This window comes from Periplaneta americana, chromosome 7 (assembly GCF_040183065.1).
Source record: "Periplaneta americana isolate PAMFEO1 chromosome 7, P.americana_PAMFEO1_priV1, whole genome shotgun sequence".
Taxonomy (NCBI): domain Eukaryota; kingdom Metazoa; phylum Arthropoda; class Insecta; order Blattodea; family Blattidae; genus Periplaneta; species Periplaneta americana.
In genome coordinates this window covers 13,884,168-13,906,629 of record NC_091123.1, presented here as the reverse complement: position 1 = coordinate 13,906,629, position 22,462 = coordinate 13,884,168, and the positions used below count along the sequence as shown (strand labels likewise).

General features: G+C 36.0%; 1 protein-coding gene across 1 annotated transcript in view; it reads right to left on the bottom strand.

Annotated features, from left to right (window-relative positions):
* Nucleotides 1–18,959, bottom strand: part of barc (RRM1_TatSF1_like and RRM2_TatSF1_like domain-containing protein barc) — a 71,299-nt gene extending 52,340 nt beyond the window's left edge. Inside the window, exons 1-4 of the mRNA XM_069830335.1 lie at nt 18,351–18,959; nt 16,698–16,921; nt 12,649–12,802; nt 6,605–6,810 (exon numbers count right to left, since the gene is read on the bottom strand). Coding sequence (XP_069686436.1) covers nt 6,605–6,810; nt 12,649–12,802; nt 16,698–16,921; nt 18,351–18,819 — 1,053 coding nt within the window. The 5' untranslated portion in view covers nt 18,820–18,959. The remainder of the gene's footprint in view (nt 1–6,604; nt 6,811–12,648; nt 12,803–16,697; nt 16,922–18,350) is intronic.
* Between the last annotated feature and the right edge of the window lie 3,503 nt (nt 18,960–22,462).

The window sequence follows — 22,462 nt, the reverse complement described above, 5'->3', positions numbered from 1 at the left end:
TATCATATCGCTAACACTGGTTTATGAATACGAAAAACGTTAGTTCGTTGATCATCTACCGGAAGCCCACGCTAAGAGTAGGTATCTATGAATATGGCCCTTAGTAACTACATATGAGTAGCTTAATATCAAAGACGGACATCTGACCTCAATGGAAATTTAAATAGCTGTGGTTTCTTATACAATTTTTCATGCTCTTTCCAGTTATAGTGAAACCATATGCAAACTCTAACACTATATTTATAAAATAAATTGCGTTAAATATTACAAAGAACACTGTGAATTAAAAAATTGCCTCTAGATCAAAACTATGGAGACGACAGATATCCGTCTTTGATATTAAAATACTCATATAGTTTACACAGAATTGTGTTAACGCCACATAACAAAATTGACTGTAAGGTTCAATTGTAATTAATAATGCACATAAAATGAACTTAAAAAGCGATTTCCTTATGTCAGTTTTAGTATTATCACGATTTCGTATCCTAGCAACTACTTATAGTGAACACAGACTGTGTTCTGCTAGAAGCTGAGTAAATTCCAGGGAGATAGTACAACCAGAAAGATTATCTACATCTATGGCGAAAATCCATGACCCCATCATCAATTGAACAGAAATCTCCTGGCATGCAGTGATTATATTACAGAAGTTCAACTTAATTCTATTATAGACTGTGGCTTAGGAACTATCTTTGTTTCTCTCTTTCTAGGATTTTATTCATATTACCACGAGAATACCCCAGAATTGTGACATATCTAAGAAACAGAACCATATTACATCCCTTGTCACCTTGCTGGGAGTATGCAGGGAAAATTTATGAAGTGTTGCTATCTTTGTTTAGAGAATTTTAATGCTCATTTTAAGTATAAAATTGCTATATACAGTGCAGCGTAGATCGTGTAAATATAATAATGTAATATTTTTAACATTCATACTTGATTCTGACTGGCGTTTGTTGACAATACTGTTGGGAACTGTCATCTCCTGGGTCTATTCCTCATAGCAATAATTTGGTAAGTGAAAAGTGAATTATGCGGCAGTGACAAGCTTTGCTATTTTCATTTTCTCGCGGCACACTGATTGAAAATGGCTGGTCTATGGCTTGGGATTTAGGTTAAGTCTAGATTTAAGACCTCTCCTGACACTATATAATCATAAACAGTCATCCTACTACAGTATAGTATATCATTGGACAATGTTACTCTTTCAGGTGTCCCAAACTCATAAGTTACTACTAGGTACGAAGACTACAAATGTCGAAAGACAACCTGCTGACAATAAAAAAAATCTGTAATCTGCTGGACACATTTTATTCATACTATTTGATTATGAGGTAGTTCACACAATGCACATGAAACAAAATCATCTTATGAAGAGATGGCGGGAAAATTTTTGTAGACCAGAACAGTCCTTCTAGGACTATCACCTGTTAGGATGACGATGATGATGATGATGATGGATTAAAAATTAACGAGTCTTTATTTAAAGAAATAACAAAAAATGGCGATTTACAGCAAATGAGCTCTAGCTTTTTTTTTTCTTAAGATGAAGTTACAAGTAGATATCGCATTTATAGTGAGGGTCACATAAGAACAGTTCCTAAACAGCAAATATTGCCGTCTTGTCAGTGTTGCCAACTGTTACCAGATATCACAAGATCTTACGTATTAAATTACTTATTTACTTACAGTACTTTATGTTGGAAAGTTATTTTAAATAAATTCAATAATTTGTAACATATTTTCGTAGGCAAACTATACGAGAAAGGGATCAACATGTCAAGTATTTTGTCTGGCAATAAGAAATTCATTGGTTTGACTAAACAACTGACTCACGAGACCTAACCTAAAAATGTATTTTGTTTGACCATATGAAATTATTAGTACTAACTCCAAAAACTTAACTGACTATAGCCTTGATTATAACCACAATGCAACACATAAAATAACTATTATGTATTAATATTAATAATATTAATTAATTACTAGTATATTGGAGTGTAGACTTTCACGGCCGGCGTCAATAGTAGAAAAGTTTTCCGGGCTATGAGGCCGTGGTCTGTTGGTTGTGAGACCAAACGTTTCGTTCAGCCAGCGCAGCCTGTAATCGGCACGCGCAGTAGCACCAGCCGCACCAGCAATAGACACCACTGAAGATGTTCACCGCAGCAGTGAACGAAACGTTTGGTCTCACAACCAACAGACCACGGCCTCATAGCCCGGAAAACTTTTCTACTAATTACTAGTATGTTCAAATTTCACTAGCTTCCAGTAACCGGCTCAGAAATCTAGTAAATTTTTAATTTCATGGAACTCGAGTACCGACAAATATTATCGATATTTGTCTCAGCTGCCAACATAACAGTTACAAAATCACTAATATTTGTAGTATTTGTCAGTATCGAAATTAGAAACAAAGTTCGCAAAAGAAAATTCAACCTGCAAACTAGAAAATCACCACAATCCACTAGCATAAGTAGTAATGGGGGGAAAATGGTTAGGTTTCATCCTTAGGGAATGAAGTAAGCAGACCCGGACTATATATGCACTAAAAGCTAAGAATTTCACCAAATATCCTGCTATGAATGTGGTGTTCGTTGGGAGAACTTTTAGACCTGGTTTACAAGACAATGAAATCTAACAATAGAGAACTGTGTCTGTCATATGGACTGGAAAATACACGAAGTAAACCGGGTGCTGACTTGTAACTTAACAAACTACTGTCAAAATTTTGTATTGATACTGTTAACGGAATTTTAGAAAAAGGATTTTGTCAAGGCTATGGATCTGTGAAATTTATAACTTCTACATTTCTACACCAATTAATCTGAAACGTTTAACACATATTTTTACAATGTGGACATGCAATACACAAATTTTCACTTTGATATTCCAATTAGTTTACTTATAATTATTTTTTTTTAATACTGAAATAAAATTATCCCAATTTTCAAAGTTTACATAATTTTTATTTAAATTTATATTTAATTTATTCCTGATAGATGTATGTAAAATATGGCACATGCTTTTCGTATTTTTCCGATTACTCTTTTAGTTGTTAATTTTTCATTTTTTTAACTTATCACATTCTCAACACATGATGATTTGAATACTTTCAATAGCAGAAGAAAACACATATTGTATCAGTTTACTTCACATGATTTTGTGGACTTCTGTGCAAAATTTCACTGAGATTGGAGAAAAACTGCATTCATTAGAGCATTTTGAATGTTACAAAATATTGAAAATTGGAAAATCGAGAAAACGAGTATCAAAGTACAGCATGTATATGATATAATTATATAGTATCGATATCCTTCCTTCCTTTACAGGTCTACCACACACATTTTTCTCTCACATAACACCACGAAATATGAAAAGTAAATTTAGTTAGAATGAAGTACAAATTCTGTGAGAATGACAGCTGAGTGTCAGTTTAAAGGGCCACAGCTCCACACACGTGCCGTCCCTTTAAATTCGTCACAGGGCCAAAATAAGCACATATTTATAAAACTGAAACATTATTTTATTTTTTAGAGTTAAAAACAAATTTTCCATTTTTTTATGGTTCTTTCATTATTTTCATTGATCCATGGCCTTAATATTTATCTGCATTTGTCTTAGTTCTAGTGAACTAATACAACTTGTGGTTTCCGAACAGGACGTTCGTTTGCCAGTCCAAAGAAAACGAAGAATTTATTATAGAAAACCCTGCATACAAAGATCTAACAATCCTTTCCAATTTAGACTCTCACTTGAAAAGTTACAAGAAATGTTGAAAGGCACTGGACCACAGTTATGGCAACCAATATTCAGAAGTCACTGACTGATGTGAGAAACTTCTACTGGCTTGGACTAGCAAACCAGTTCATACTCCTGACATGCATGGGATTAAGATCTCAGAACATGACTGAAGTTGTTAACGAGATTCTGGAATGTGTTTCCAATTAAGACATCTTTATAACAATACAGCAGATATATCTAATTCTGTTTACTGTTAATAAACATGTTAATAAAATAGACAACATTAGTTTTTCAAGAGAGTGAAAGACAGAAATTTTCCTATTTTTCATCACTATCTATACAAAAATTCTACCATCCTCAGCATCAACAAAAGTATTTAGTATTCTTTCTTGTTACTTCCTAATGATTTCTTAAGTTTCCCCATATAGTATATTCTTGGTTACTGCTTTGCAAGCCAGCTGTATTAGCTATCAGATGACGTGATGCAATAACCATGCTAATGGATTCACTAAATGCTTGTGACACATGTATTGTCTATCTAAATGAGCATTACAATCAACGTCAACAACAGATCTGACAGTGGGTGTATCTGAAAATTTTCCACTTACCCTGAAAATCTTGATAAAAAAAATACCAAAACACGCTTAATTACTATTATCTCCACCCTGTTCAGCCAAAGTATCAAAAGAGAATGCATTTAAAATACACAAGACTTACAAGCTGTTCAAAAGTAATGCATAATATCAATTACAATTGAATGAGGGGATTTTCGACAAAAAGCTCAGACACTTCAAACCTTGTACCTATTTTGGAAAGTATATTTTTATGGAAAATAAATATTTTTGCAACTATTGTTGTACGAATTCTAAAGTCATCCAGAACACTTTTAAAGACAGCCTTACTTACAAATGGCTTTTAAGAAACCTGGAGGTTCATTGCGGTCCTCACATAAGCCCGCCATTGGTCCCTATCCTAAGCAAGATTAATCCAGTCTCTACCATCATATCCCACCTCCCTCAAATCCATTTTAATATTATTCTCCCATCTAAGTCTTGGCCTCCCCAAAGATCTTTTTCCCTTCGGCCTCTGATCTAACACTCTATATGCATTTCTTGATTCATGCATACATGCTACATGCCCTGCCCATCTCAAACGTCTGGATTTAATGTTGCTGATTATGTCAGGTGAAGAATACAATGCGGCAGTTCTGCGTTGTGTAACTTCTTCCATTCTCCTGTAACTTCATCCTATTTTCCTAAGAACCTTATTCTCAAACACTCTTAATCTGTGTTCCCCTCTCAAAGTGAGAGTCCAAGTTTCACAACCATAAAGAACAACCGGTAATATAACTGTTTTATAAATTCTAACTTTCAGATTTTTTGGCAGCAGACTAGATGACAAAAGCTTCTCAACCAAATAATAACAGCCATTTGCCATATTTATTCTGCGTTTAATTTCCTTCTGAGTGTCATTTATATTTGTTACTGTTGCTCCAAAATATTTGAATTTTTCAACCTCTTCGAAGAACAAATCTCCAATTTTTATATTTCCATTTCGTACAATATTCTGGTCACGAGACATAATCATATACTTTCTCTTTTCTGGATTTACTTCCAAACCTATCGCTTTACTTGCTCCAAGTAAAATTTCCGTGTTTTCTCTAATCGTTTGTGGACTTTCTCCTAACATATTCACGTCATCCGTCATCAGCTGGGTCTGCAGTGAAAGACCTGCCCTTGGGCAGAACACTAAGGGCCGATTGTATAAATCATTTAATCTTAGATCAGAGGTTAAATTGATCCTCGTTCTAGCTGAACTTGGAATTTTGTGTTGTATAAAGTCTAATCTGAGATTAATTCGTCTTAAACTAAAGTCAACTTTGACTGAAGAAATTTCTCCAATTAAGTTAGATGATCCAAGTTCAGTTATTTCTTTTCTGTTTGAAGTATACGAGTAGCAGATTGTGCAAAAGGAATAACCATTATTATTAATATATATGGTAGATACATTTATTTATATATATATATATATATTTTTTTTTTCTTTTTTCAATTTCTTGCCTTAATATAGAAAAATTCTTATATTTTATAAGGCTTCATCATGTTCAGCAGTATCAAATAACATAACCTATAATTATATTATGTTTATAACAACCATTAATTATTCATGGATATGATGGGTACATTCATAAATTTTCAATTAACTGTATTACTAAACGAAAATTGTCATTTTATAAAGCTTTATTATGTTTAGCAGTATCAAACACCATAACATGATAACAATTTGGAGAACAGTCAATCTTCTTCTTATTGTCCGCCATTATTTACAACGCACAAAACCAACCAGCGTCTCCAACAGAGTGTGCGGAAAGTCGCCAAAAAGTAGTTGGAAAGTTGCTAGATTTCTTATTATGAACAAAGAAAGATTAAATTTTCTCACTATGAGGTGCTAAAAAGGTCGCTAAATCCCTATTTAAGCAATATAAAAGTTAAAAGAAATTGTCGTTGAAAAAGAATTAAAGTCGCTAAATTGGCTACACTGAACAAACTTGTACAACATGGCCCGCGCATTACATACTTCACCTATTTATGCGATGTTGCCAAGTCCTTTTCACGTGAACTTAGATTGCATTTGAACCAAGGTAATTTGATAGCAGAAAAGTTTTATACAATAGAAGAAGTGTCTGAACTCGGTTCACTTTCCGATCTTCGATCAAAATTGATCTTTAGTCAGAGAGTTTTATACAATTGGGCCTAAATAAATGAATGAGTCGCAGTCGGAACCAGTGACAAACCTATCACAGCGACAAAATCACACCCCACCACCACTATGATAGAGTTATAACAGCATGCTGTACCTTGATGTAGGAGCACAGTCCGTCACCCTTGAGCTGCGAGGAGTCCGGCTCTGTGTACAGCTTCACCTTCATCTTGCCAGTCTCCGTGTCCCGCATCACAAGGCCGCACTTCTGCATAACATCCACGAACTCCTGCTCCGTGATGTCCAGTGGCAGATTGCTCACATACACCTTCGTGTTATGCTGCTCGTCCATCTCAAACCAGCCTGCAAGCATCAACACAACGTCCTCCTTTTATAAAGCTTAAATTAAAACTATGCCTAACCATGTAACTTATGTGGCTCTGAAACATAACAACAGAATGGGTGAAATATTCTCTAAGTAAGATAAAGGTGTGCAGACTTTATCATCAACATCATCACTAGGGTTCAGATTTATATAACCTAAAAACTCTGGAAATATGCCTGCACTTATACCCCAAGAAATATCAAACTATACATAAAACTTGGTAATATGATGCAAAATGAATTACATATTTTCCAAAAATTACTTGGAAAACTATTTATTCACCATGTCACAAAACTATTTTGTGAACATTAAAGGCTGGTTCACAATAAACCGGGAACGAGAACCAGAATGAAAACGAGAAGCAGACGACGTGAATATGAACATTTTTGATTCACAATAAACCGAGAACGTAGACAACTATGCATATCGATATGTATGTCAATAACGATATGTAAAGTCGATATTACGCATTCTGATGTTATTTGTGTATAATTGACCAATGGCGTTCTCTCGTGAGTACAAGGCAGTCAACATAAACACAGGTTAACCAATTTCAAAATTTCAACGGTACTATAAATATGTCCATGCATCTTTATTATCACAACCTATTTTAAGTCTACCATAACGTAAAATAATTAGAGAAGAAACATTTGTAATAGAACAAAAATGAACACAACAGTAGTTATTGAATTGAAGCGTGAATATGTAGTGTGTAATACAGCCAATACAGTAATAAAATATGATTCACTTACGATCGGAGTTCAAAGATGCAGCTATTGAAAGCCACGTATTCTCCTTCATTTTCTCATCTTTATACGAGGCGCGCCTCTTATCGTAAACGTGAGGATTTTCCTCAACACTCAATATTAGAATCTCATCAAATAAAACTTGCTCCATGATGCACAGCACAGAACAAAATAATGCATAGGTTATGTCACGGTCTTCTTGCTACAAAATATACGACGACAAAATAGCTTTTAGATGGCAATAGAATGAATCTAGTGGGCTGTGATCGGAAACGTGAACGCCAAAGTTGAAACTTGGCCAACTCTCCGTTCCCGATCCCAGGCTCCGGCAAGCTTTTCGTTAATTGTGAATGCTCACATTTAAATGTACACATTTTAACAATTTTACCGTTTTCGTTTTCGTTCCGATTCTCGTTTCCGGTTTATTGTGAACCAGCACTAACTCCTTGTATTGGCCATAGCAGAAAATTCTGCTTTTAAGGAATACTTTTCAAGCGGATTTTGTGATAATGAAGCCCGAAATATCAACTCGACTTTCAATAATCAATAGTTCAGCATATTCGATACCACATCTCAATTAATTGTAATGCATTATTCTTTATCATTCTTTATAGTCTTGCTTTGCGCTGTTTTCACAGAGTGGTTGCTTTGTTTGCTTTATTCTCGCGAGTTGTTTGGATCCTGGTTCCAAGTTTTTTTTTTTTGTTACTTTATGCTGTTTAAGCATTGTTATAATGGTGACTGAACAAAAGAAATTAAATATTAGACAGAAAGTGAAAATAATAAAGGATGTTGAGGCTACCTACAAATGAAACTATTACATATGGCAAAATACTTGAACCATACAGAGATAGGGACAATGAAAGAGGAGATAAGGAACATTATAATAAAACATACGATGGGAGAACTATTTAAAAAATTAGAAGGTGGAGAGGTCATCACACAGGGAAGAATAGCAAGCGATGGAATGAATTAGTCAGCGAGTCACATGAACCAGGAAGAGAGGCCAGCGACCAGAGTAATGCAAAGTGCAGCAACAGCAGCAGACGAGGGTGTCAACAAGAGATTAAAGAAGAAACAAGAGGCTTGCACTAAAATGATGATGACGACATCAGGTAGACAGGGGAGAACAAAAGGATGGCATACAGAAGCTGAGAACAGCAAAAAGAGTGCAGTGAATCCAGCTGGAAGAACAAAACAAATATGGGTCAGCAATTACAAAAAGGATCGAGAGATGAAGAAGATACTAAGATAAGAAGTCAAGATTCTGCAAGAACTGGAAGGGATGAAGTAACATTAGCGACATCGAATAGAGGTACGCCAGTGGGAAGAAGTAAGGGACAGAAAAGTTATAACTTAAGAGGTTGGTGCGTGAGTACAAGCCATAGGAAAGTGATAAAGTGAAAATAGTATGCATGAGTGACAAACTAAGGAAAGTGATAAAGTGAAAAGAGTGATAGTGACAGAAAAGACGGTAAGGCAAAGGAATAATAGTGAAAAAGGATAACATACAAGTAATAATCAGAGAGTGATAATAAGTAAGTAGTGATACAAATATAATAAAGAAAGAGGGGATGGAAATGTAATGAAACTGTAGAAACTACTTCGTCTGAAAATATACAGATCAGATCAGTCTTTCTCAAACTTTTCTGAAGTGGGGACCACTTTTTTAAGTCAGAACAGTTCCGCGGACCACCTTACTCTTGTTCCCTTTGAAAGCAAATTTATCATTTATGTAGCAAATTTTAATAACAGTATACTTACATTTCAATGTAGAAATAATTAATTAAAATTAATTTAATTCAATTAATTTTATATTAGTAATAACTAATTAAGTTAATGTTAATAGAAGAAAATTTCTTATATCGGCATTTGCAAAAACAGAAATAAAAAAATTAATGCAGAAACATGCCCCATTTTCAACAAGTAAAGATGCAATTTTGCATGTTCTATTATTGGTGTACGACGTGACCGTTTGAATGTGCAGACTGAGTGTCAGCAAAACTATTAAGAAAGTCATAAATACATGAAAAGGTTCGGTACTTTGGTCCTGTTATGACTTCGGGTGGTCCCTAGCTGGGTAACAGGCACAACACCAGATTTGCACGGAAAAGATAACGAGAAACACCACGTTCATAGTGCTTTAAATCCCTCTTTTGTTGCTGAGAGTAGAGTGGGAAGGCGATAGACGGGTAGGGTAAATAAATTTCATAAAATGTCAGTTCTGGGAGAAAATGTGAAAGGCGATTGCCATGTGTCATTTACAAACTCTGAGATTTTCAGCTATAGTGTGGTACGCAATTCGATTGAATTTTATTTTTTCTTCTGTCTTTTTTGAAGGGCTACAAGGGCAGAACTCGAGGACCACAGGTGGTCTGCGGACCATAGTTTGAGAAACGCTGGATTAGATTAATGGGAATAAGTGGTCAGTGAAAGTTAGTTCAAGTGAATAAATAAGCTGACAACTATGGAAGAGTTCAACTTAATGTAAACAATGTTGGGAACAATTAATAAGAGTTTGAGAGAAGTGATTGTTTATTTAAATGAGATTAGTAAGAATAAGATAGATAACTGGGAAAGGGAGGGGGTAAGTAGAAAAAGAAGGAAGGGAAACAGAAGGGAGAGACGTGATAGAAAAGTGATCAGGGTCATTTATATGTAATAGACGCATGTTTAAAAAAGCGTAAGCAGAAAATTATCTATCCAAGGGAGTGATGGCACTGTATGCAGAAATGTGAAGGGCCATCACGACCGATGTAAGCTGGTGGAATAAATATATCATATCATATCATATGGCAAAATAGGATGGTTTGCCATCTACTTCATTATGGGGAATAATGTGCATGAATCATATTGTATTAACCTACAATACTTTTGACAATACGCATGATATGGGGAATAATGAAGAAAGAAGACATTTTCAATGTCAAGTTTCAGTGTGATTCAGATTCAACCAAATGGAGAAACATTCATGCCTCATCATTTGAAGAGTTAGAAAATATTATAATGAAATTAATAGTAAATAATAATTTGCGGGTGCTCGTGTAAAGGGGGTAAGTTGATTTGGCCAAACTGGAGTAAGTACAGATTTGAACTATCCACAATTACTTTTGTGCGAGATCGTGCGTATTTGCTTGTTTTCCGTACAGAATCAATACGCGGTAAGTGTGAAATACCACATTCAGTATTCCCAACGTAACACACATAACAATTTCCCTCTTCTTACCGCTTAAGCGCGACATTCATTTTACTGCTTTAGGCTTTTAACATATTATTTTTAGAGACGTTTAACATAGTAATAATTATAAATTCGAAACTTACCACTGCAATTTCACCTAAATTGAAATGTTAATTATTGTTTTTAAATATCTGCAAAAATTAAGTAACGTCTACTACTCCACGAAACTTATTGCATTCCTGATACAAGTAACATTAAGGAAGCCATGAAAAAATCAACGAGATTCCAGATGCCGATGTTATTACTGCAATATGTTATATAAATAATATTGTTAAATATTAAAATGAAAAATAACTCATTACATAACCTTACCCTTTGTTTTAAGTTCGCATTTATAGACTGGGGGAAAAAAAAGACAGACGTATATCACGGCCTGCTGGAGTATAGTAAACACAGAAAACATTTTACAGCAACAATGTTGAAGAAAGATTTTTTTGTTCCAAAGTTGGCGTCATTAAACAGAAACCAACATGGAGATTTCATTGCAACTAATTAGAAATTCGTCTTTCAGGTATGTAATAAACTATCTTCGCACAAAATAATGTACGATACACGAGCGGTATGTTTGTTTTCATGTTCTCGGAAATTAAAAAAGCTCAACTACGTTTCGCTTTTTCAATCTTTTCCTCGAACATGAAAACGTCAACATACCGCTCTTGTAACGTATATTACTATTCTCTCGTGTTAAAGGGGTTAAGTTATTCTTCCATTTATGATGCAGTTACAGTGCTCCATACTTTGTGACAAAGGAGTTTTGTTCAAAACCAAAGGAGAGGAGTTTACATACCTTGCAATTTGACTTAACCCCCTTTACACGAGCACCCGCGAATTATAAGCATAAATGATTATAATGTTTAAAATACAACACACATCAGTACTAGTTATTTCAACCTTTCCTTCCCATTTTATGTAAATCCCATTTAAGAGAACAAAAAGTAATCCCACAGAGATTCGTTTAAGGGTTAGGTACAGCTTAAGAGTAAAATTTTGGCAATATTCAACATTTTTTTCCTCCACTACTGTATCTTGTACAATAATGAAAATTGGTATGTGTATGTGTCCTTCTGCTATATGATAAATATATTTTTACTATCTAAAAAAATTATTTATATTTTTTTTTTCAAAATTCAAAATTCACTGTGCAGTGATAAAGCGTTTCCCTCATAACTAAAGAAGTATCCGACATTCTGTGATGAAATTTTTTGTATTTATGCATCTCATATCTACAATATGATGCAAAATCACTTCTCTACCTTTGATAGATTGTCTGATAAAAAATAAATTAATTTAAAAAAATGGTCAAATTGAGTATTTTCTTCTAACACAAAATAAAAAAAAAAAATATTATTTATTAAGGAATGTAGTTGAAAGAGCATGATATTGTAAACATGAGTTTCAGCAATAAAATAAAAGAGAGAGAACATGAAAAACTTAACAAGTGTATGAGTTATGAGGGAAACGCTTCATTACTGCACAGTGAACTGCCACCATTTTGAATTTTGAAAAAAAAAAAATATATATATATATATATGTATAAATCATTTTTTTTTTAATCGTAAAAATATTTTTTTTCATATATCAGAAGGACAGTGTTTTACACATACTAATTTTCATTATTGTACAAGATACAGTAATGGAGGAAAAAAATTTTGACTATTTCCAAAAATTTTACTGCTGTAAGCTGTACCTAACCCCTTAAAAGGGGTTTTACTGTAATTTCAATTCTCTACAAACTGATTCATCTGTCAGTGTTCTGATTTATTTTTCAGAGATGTAAAGAGATGTAATAACAAATTCTTCAACCAATGACAGCACATGACTCATCAACTTACTGGGGTCCTGAGGCATTGCCTTCCTCTTCAGAGCTGCCTTATCTTCACTGCTTTCACTCTTAGCTTCAGCCTCTTTGTCTGCTGGAGCAGCTGCGGCAGAGTTATCAGTGAATCCATAGTTCATCTGATAATGTGCCAGGAAGTCCTCGTCCACCTGCAACAACATACCGTAGCTTTATTTCATGTTGTACAATTAAACATTTCATAACTCAAAGCAGGCTTCCAATGGTTCGATGTGATAATGCTTGCTGATATAAAGTAGTGTCAATAACATAGTTACCATGGTGGTCCAGCCACTGGACACGCACTTTTTCTTTAAATAAAATATCCAAAATATAACTACAGTACATATTATGTTCTGAAGATTTGTCAATGCATATCAATGAGACAGCTATAATCTCGCTCCAAAGAAAGGTTACAAATAAGGGTGAATGCTATTTAAGGACTGCAATAGGTACATACGAGGGGGATCCAAGAAATAACGACCGTTCGCGCATACCCACCGCGCAGCTGACTCCCCTTCCTTGTTTGAAGGTCAACTGGCTTCCTTAACATGTTCTCATAATGTTGTGAGTACTGGTTGCAACAAGTCGCCATTGTGCATTTTGTGTTACTTCAAAATGAACGACATGATTGATAATCCCGCCGACTGTGAGGTGAGGAGTGTGATTCGATTTTTGAATGCCCGACATTTGAAACCTGCAGAAATTTACCAGCAATTGAAAGAAGTGTATGGTGATATTGTAATGAATGAAAAAAATGTGAGAAAATGGTGCGAAATGTTCAACAATGGGCGAACAAATGTCCACGATGAAACTCGACCCGGACGCCCATCACTCATCACAGAAGACCTGAAGACTAAAGTGAACGACAGAATCTTGCAAGACAGGCGCACATCACTCGACGAATTGCATATTGCCTTTCCTGACATTTCTCGTTCTTTGCTTGGTGAAATTGTGTCGCAACATCTTGGCTACCACAAAATCTGTGCACGATGGGTTCCACGGCAACTGAGTGACCAACAGAAAACTCAGAGAATGGCCTCAGCATTGACATTCTTGATGCGATATCCCACAGATGGAGACGCCTTTCTTGATCAAATTGTGACTGGTGATGAGATCTGGGTGTCTCACAACACCCCAGAGACCAAGCGCCAATCATGTCAGTGGCATCATCCCTCATCACCCAAGAAACCGAGAAAATTCAAACAGACTCTCTCAACACAAAAAGTCATGGCTACTGTCTTTTGGGATCGCAAAGGTGTTCTTTTGCTGGATTTCATGCCAAAAGGCACTACGATCAATGCAAATCGTTATTGTGAGACTTTACGAAAACTACGGTGAGCCATCCAAAACAAGAGGCGAGGAATGCTTTCGAGAGGAGTTGTGCTTCTTCACGACAATGCCCGCCCGCACACTGCTGCTTCAACTCGAGAATTGCTGGATCAATTCGGTTGGGAAATCTTTGATCATCTGCCCTATAGTCCAGACCTTGCTCCTAGCGATTTTCACCTTTTCACTAAGCTGAAAGACTTTCTGGGTGGTACGCGTTTTGGAAGTGATGAAGAGTTGAAGAAGACAGTGAACACCTGGCTTAATGAACTGGCGGCAGAGGAGTATAACACGGGAATTCTAAAGCTAGTGAACAGATACGACAAATGTTTAAATGTAGGTGGTGATTATGTAGAAAAGTAAAGGAAGCTTCAGTTATGTAACAGACTTTGTTTTTTCAAATAAATATATTTTTTTAATTATTACAACAAAACGGTAGTTATTTCCTGGATCCCCCTCGTAAATATACTTTCCACACCTTCAGTTCATGGTTGTACGTTGGTCCTGTCAAGTGAAAGTACCATAAACGGGGTGAATCCATTATAGTATTGTGAAACCGATCAGTTTTGCTACTTTGAACAAAGCACTGTGCACAGATGTTGCTGATAATTTGAAAGCATTGTTGACACTCATGTTTCTAAGAAGGATAATTTGTCAGAACAAATGATAGGCCTATTTAAATCACGTGCAACTCACTGTATACAGTAGCGAGAAGGATTCCGAGGTGTGCTATATTTTTGTATTGGAAAATTCTTTAAAGGAGTAAATAACAGAATATTTAAATGATTGATAAAATAGTAAACTTACTAGTGTTAATTAAAGATGGACACTATTTAAGTTCTTAGGAGTCCCTTAAGAGTTAGTGCAAAGCATTAGAAATAAAATTATTTTCGTTTTTGTTTTATGCCCTTTCCAATGCAGTGTTGTTGTTTTGGAAAGTGATTCCAATCACACATATATAAGTTATATTAAGGAAGAAGCTGGTAATTCATGATTGGGATTAATTTTGTTACCAAGTCATTCTCCTTTACTTAATTTTCGTTATGTTGTAGGATAAATACAATGTGAATATATGCAAAGAAGCTAGAACCAACAAGAAAGTGCAATTGCAACTCAGTGTACCTTTGTAATGTGGCGAAACCTTTACAATTAGGAAAATTAAGCATCAGAAAGGCTCAGAAGAACATGGGATCTCTTACATGGCAATGAATGATGCATTAAGCTATCAGAAAATAATTTTGCTATTATAAGATTCCCCATTAAGAAAATAATGAAATACTGTATTTCATTTGGAGAATGAAAAGAAAAATAGGAGAGAACTTGCATGAGCAGAACTTCCTCCTAAAAAGATGAGAGAGGGTGATACATTTTTTGTATTATATCCTGCCACTGAAGTAGAAGAAGAGCAGATATTACGAAAGACGATGCAACGAATCTTGGGACATGGGAAATGTAATATTCTTTAATATTGAAGTCTACAATATTGATTAAGTCATTTATGATCTTGTTATAATTATACTTTGTCATAAATAATGAAACATTCTTTAAAAACTTTTTTAAAACTTCTATTAGTAATCTTTTCAAACAATCAGTTGTATGTATATGATTTTAAATGACTGTTACACTTTTACTATGTCATAGGCTACTACTTTTGACCAATAAAACGGTAGGCCTATAGAATGAATATAAATTATTTTAATGTACCGAAGTACATATGATATTTCCATGCAGATATTCTGCGTCATCATACGATGAAAGAGTAATGGAACGGAGAAAAATTCTCTCTGGCACCGGGATTTGAACCCGGGTTTTCAGCTCTATGTGCTCTTTCATCGTATGATGACGCAGAATGAAATGAAATGATTAGCCTAAAAAAATGTCCCGTTAAGGGCAAAGGCCTCCTCCTATAGAGGGAGAGCTCTATTTGTCTCACGCGGTGAGCTACTCCGCGTAAGAGTGGAATTGTTCACTTGGTTCACATTCTGCACGCAGAATATCTGCATGGAAATATCATATGTACTTCGGTACATTAAAATAATATATATGATATGCGTAAATCACTTCGTGATTTGAGACGGCGCTTATTCCGTCGGATCCCGGCCAACTAGTGACTCATAACGAGTGCACCTCAGCACATGTGTGTGGACTTCAGTCCTACGTTCATAGACATCTATGACGTAGTGCAGAGGGTGGCCACTAGAGGGAACCCAAGAGTTGGAACTTAAACTGAGACGATTCTGTCCAACACCGAGATGGGTATCCAGTGTGGCTTAGTGGATAAAGCATCAGCATGTAGACCTGAAAACCCGGGTTCAAATCCCGGTGCCGAGAGAATTTTTCTCCGTTCCATTACTCTTTCATCCTATAGAATGAAGTTTTTCAACCAATCACGGCTGCTCATCCCTACAATTTTTATCACCTCCCTAGCATTTGTAGTAGATTTACGAGTAGGAAAAGAAAGAAAGAAAGAAAGAAAGAAAGAAAGAGAAAAATTTTTAGCCTGAAACTTTGGTGCCTGTAGCAAAAACACAGTTGCCATGGCGACCTAGTGCCCGTGATTTTTGCACCCCTGATTTAGCAGCATTTTCCTTTCAATACCGAAAACAGTACTTATGGATTATAAAAAAAAAAACATGTTATCCAAGACAACTCCGCCCCATTAGTTCGAATAAGCAGGGTTCTACTGTACCGTAACAAGGATAAATAGAGTCACCGTACCTTTGGGAACCAAGCATTCTTCTCCCTATCCCATATGTAGACAGTTCCATCTGAGGCGTCGGTATACGTGTGAGTGTCGCCCTCATAGCCGTACGTCCCCTTGCTCATGTCCTGCTTTATCACACGATCCTCGTCACTTTCATCAGACTCGTCATCATCCTTGGCTTCGCTGGGCTCTTTCACAACCCAAGAGCTTTTTGTGTTGTCGTATTTGTATGTGACACCTGCAACATACAACACACATTACTGGATTAGCAGCTTCCCCAGAATTGTAAGGCAATGCAAAATGGAATAAAATGGCACTAATCTGGTGCACTGTCAGCTATGGACTAGCGGTCACAGCGTATTACAACATAATCATTCCAGGTTGCAGAAGACACAGCCCTGCAGTATATATTGACTGCACTCCAAGTCTGGCTACTAGCAACAGGCATCTATAATGAATACCGTTCAAAATACCCCTCATTTCTCGTGAAAAACAACAACTGAATAGATTACAGTGGACTATATGTTGTCAGCAAACAGCTGGATACATTAAGAAGATTGATTAACAACTGTAAGGGGTTTACTCTCAAGGCTCTGTATTCATGGAAAACACATCTATAGGAAGAGACTACCTATTATGTTCGAAACTTTAAGGGGAGATTCTGTCGGCTAGAAGAAGAGACCACCTCGAATTGTGATCCATCAAGCCTCACAAGATATCAAATGCTGGGTGTCACATATCCAGGGCAAAGAATACGAAGGGAAAAAGAAGAGAAAAAAACACGCACGCACGCACGCACACACACACACACACACACGGAGAGGTGGAGGGAAGAGGAGGGAGAATAAGAAAATGACAAACTTTTGTATATTAGATCTAGGCCTATTATACAGAAGGCAGCCGGGTAGCTCAGTTGATAGAGCAGCTGGCTAAGGACTGAAAGGTCCTAGGTTCAATCCCAGGTGGTGACAGGATTTTTTTCTCGTTGCCAAACTTTCAGAACAGCCCTGAGGTTCACTCAGCCTCCTATAAAATTGAGTACCGGGTCTTTCCCGGGGGTAAAAGGCGGTCAGAGCGTGGTGCCGACCACACCACTTCATTCTAGTGCCGAGATCATGGAAAGCATGGGGCTCTACCTCCATGCCCCCCCCCCCAAGTGCCATCATGGCATGCTACGGGGATACCTTTACCTTTTTACCTATTATACGGATGTAGATCTTCATGTTCTCATGACCTTAGCTCTGAATTAAGTAGTGGGATCAGCACCAGGCTCCGACCACCTTCTGCCCCAAGGAAAGACAGATACTCAATTTAACAAGAGGGGCCCTTCTGGAAATTTCTGGCAAAGAGAAAAATACTACCACCGCCTACGATTCAACCCAAGACATCCAGTTCGTAGTTAGTTGCTCTACCAACTAAACTACCCAGCCGTGCTGTTCAAAATTATGATTACACCTATATTATTAGGCCCATAGTTTCATATCCCATATATATATATATATATATATATATATATATATATATATATATATATATATATATACCTAAAATATAAACTGCCGATACTTAGCTTCAAGCAACAAACCCTTTTAAATGTAGGTAGCCTACTTTCACATTAACAAAAGTCAAGCCATTATACATAACGTAATTTTATGTTACATATTTACCTGTTTTACTGTCTGTATAGCAATAAGATTCTCCATCAAAATCATAATCTTTTGAAGAAATATTATTGCCATCTTTATCTGATGGAGGACATTTATTGGTCTGCACTTCACTTTCTTTTTCCGCTTTACTAGTCTCAGACTTATCGGGTTTATCTTCTGTAGATTTCGTACATTCCGACCGTAATACCCACTCATTTTTGTCAGAGTCCCAAATATACTGGCATTTTGAAACAGGATCTGTGTAAACACAAACACGCCCTTCATAATGGAGGTTAGGGTTGTCAGTTTCATCTCGCTTATCTGACGAACCTGTATGCACCTCAGCTTCTTCGTTGCTTAAGTCTGTCGACGTTTCATCCGACGTTTTTAATGAATCCTCTTTCCCTCTTGCTGGTGTGGATTGTTCTGAAGCAACAGATTCGGCATCTTGATCACTTGATTGATTTACTTGTCTCGTATCTTCTGCCATTGCGAAATAATAAACAACACAATAATCACAAACGAATATAATAATCGAAAGTAAATAGCCGATTAAATTTATCGTCGTCTACCTTTCTCATATAGAAACAAGTCTATAAATCTCTAAATGAATAGAACGCATTTCCTAGCGTTTCAATTGCGAATCTAGAACAAGTCCACCACCATTTTACCACTACATGAATGGGCAATTATTAACCTTGTTAAAAATTCAAGCATACGAATACTCTCTTATCTATAAAGTTAATTTGATTATTAAAGATTAAGTTCACAATAGATAGCAACACATTCTTTTGATTTACTTCTGCGAAAATCTATTTGATTTATTTTCCTAAAACACATTTTTCTCTTAATTGAGTTGCATACACTGCGATCAACTGAGCGTCTTTTGTTTCATATACAAAGAGGGAAATTAACAAAAATTCTCTGTTTCATTCAAGGTTTACACAAAATAAATTATGTGTACGACATTGTTCGATATTTCTATGTAACAATTTTAATATGACATTCTAAAGTAATCTAAAAAAAAGTCATTCATGAATAATTTCAACCAATACTTTAAGCATTCCTACAGAGTCACCGAGAACAAGGTTGGTAGTCAATAGTTGGAAATCACACTGTTAGATGGCACAACCGACCGGTTTCGTCTCTAGCCGTTCATTGTTGGTACTACTGTTTCTCCTCCCCCCCCCCCCCACGCCAGTCATTACTTCCAGTATCAGTGTGCTTCATATTCATATAATTCGGTATCTAGATTTCTGTGTAAATCAACGTTTCGAGATGTCTAAGATTACATCTGGAATAACATCTGACAAGCAAACATTCTGTTGGGGGCAGATAAAAAAGTTTTTTTTTTCCTTTCACCATGTTAATAATGTCAAAAGAAGTGCTTATACTAATTTTGGCCACTCGATGCAATTACGAGGGCCGTAAAAAATAAGTTCACCAGGGACCGTTAACAGAAAGAAAACGCAATTTAAATGAAAAAAAAATATTATAACAGACATAGCAATTGTTGAGCTATTCTTAAAAATATTCCCACTGGAATTGAGACATTTGTCGTATCATGGGATCAACAGAGAGGTGCAGACGGCTGTCAAACACTGGTTCCGATCCCAGGCGGTTGACTTCTACGACACAAGGAAACAAACATTTATTGGTCACATGGTATGACAAAATATGTCTCCATTTCAGTGGGGGATATGTTAACAAATAGCGCAACAATTGCTGTGTCTGTTTCAATAAATACCTATTTCCATGCAATTGTGTTTTTTTTTGTAAACGGCCCCAGGGAAAACCACTTTCTTTACGGCCTCGTAATTTCGGTCGAGTGGCCAAAATTTGTATAAGCACTTCTTTTGACATTATTAACATGGTGGAAGAAACAAATTTAAGTTTTTTATCTGCCCTCAACAGAATGTTTGCTTATGAGTCATAAATCTGAATTAACGTCTATGGCCACGATAACCCCAGATAGTAGGCCTAATTACCGGTGATAATAATAATAATAATAATAATAATAATAATAATAATAATAATAATAATCCGTGGCGCTACAGCCCTTTAAGGGTCCAGACCGACCAGCCGGCCGCTGGCCTCAAGTCCACATGCCGAATCGGAGGTGGACGATCATCCAAACAGAATTGAGGTATCGTGTGGCTTAGCACAATGTTCTCCCGTTATAGTTGGTTTTCATAACCGGATTTCGTTACCTAACGTAGTTCCCCAAATGCATCACGATGCTGGGTGGGCACCGGTCCCATACATTGGCCGAAATTTCATAAGAAAACCTCATTGTTCAAGAGGACTCGAACCAGCGCGCATTCCGTAACGCGAGTCTTAGGCAGGATGCCTTAGACCACGACGCCACGGCGCGGGACAAAATTGCATGTCTACAAGGCCTTAATTCGAAGCATGATAACGTACGCATTCGTTGTGAAGAAGGTGATTGGTTTTCAGCCAATAAACTAGCATTAAATTGTAACAAAAATAATACAGTATGATCCAATTTAAATCCTGTCCAAATTCAACCTCGAAAATTCCAAGCGCAATAATTAATAATAGGTACTTAATAGAGAGAACAACAACCACATATCTAGGCTTACAAATCGATAATTTGTTAAATTGGAAAAATCATATTAAAGAAATTTCCCCCAAACTAAATTCAACATGTTTTGTTATTACATACACATTCATTCATTATATTCCATAGATCTTACATGAGCAATGAAGCTTTAAGATGTGGAACAAGTCAACATTTTACAATATTACAATTACAATTTTTACACATTTTTACAATATTTTACAAATTTTACAGTTTTACAATTTAGTAATTTTCTACAATGATTAGGTGAGGTTCGAGGATTCGCCAAAAGATTACCCGGCATTTGCCTTTTGGCTGGGGAAAACGTCGGAAAAAACCCAACCAGGTAATCAAATCAAAGGGGTGAAATGAAGTGATGCCGAGGACTCGCCATAGACCATCCGGCTTCAGTCCCACGGCTGGGGAAAACCTCGGAAGAAATCATTCAATGAGACCAAAGGGGGATCCAACCCAAGCCCGAACGCAGCTCCGGATCAGCAGCCCAGCGAGTCTGCCGACTGAGCTACATCGATGGCTCTACTAAAAGTATATAATACATAGCCAATCAGATTATTAAATTTACAAATGCAAACGGTCATTCATCAGTTGAGCTATATGTATAATACAAAACAAGGAGGCCTAAGTTAATTAAATTTAAGGCATAAACAATTCAATCAGTTGTGATATAATACATATCATGCAAACTACTTCAAATTACAAACACAAACAATTTATCAATAGAGCTATACAGATTACTATTCAATTTAAAGCATATACAATTCATCGGCCAAAACTATACAAACATATACAATACAAAGTAAGCAGATTAATTCAATTTACGAGCATACTTTCATTAAGTTATACAAATTTGCGCAATTAATATCAAGTAGATTAATTCAACTTATAATCATAAACAATTCATCAGTTGAGCTATACAGACTAAGGTGGGTGCTCCTGTTATGGCCATGTTCCTGATATGGCCACCCCCCCTATTTTGAGTTAGTTAACCAAAAAATCCGCTAAATTGCAGCAGCATCCAGTGAAAGAGCATCCTGGTATATCACTTGATCGTTTTCCATCCAGTCAGGTTGAGCAATATGGCGTCAGTTGCCTGTTTTGCGGTTTTCATGTGACCTCTTCTTATTTTTCTCTGGTAAGTCTCCTTTGTTTTATGCATGTTTTTCAAAGACTTGTTTCATGAAAACCATAGTACTCCATTCAGTTTTTAATGTTCTGTTGATTGGTGTTGTCGTTGATGGCGTATCTTTTACGAGTTGTTCATAATCAAACGATTTTCGTGAAAGCTTACCTGCTCCTGATATGGCCATATCAAATGCACCATGGCCATATCAAGTTCATTTCACTTTTATTTTTTCACCTGACAAATTTACATGACTTATAGCTGGGATTACGCAAAAATTTTGTATTTTAAGAAAAACCTGTTTTGACTACACTTTTGAATTATAAAAAAGATTATAAAGTGTCATGTTTATTCATTTTACACCAAAATTATTTAATGTTAGCACAACTGCGCTATCAAACTGAAAACAAT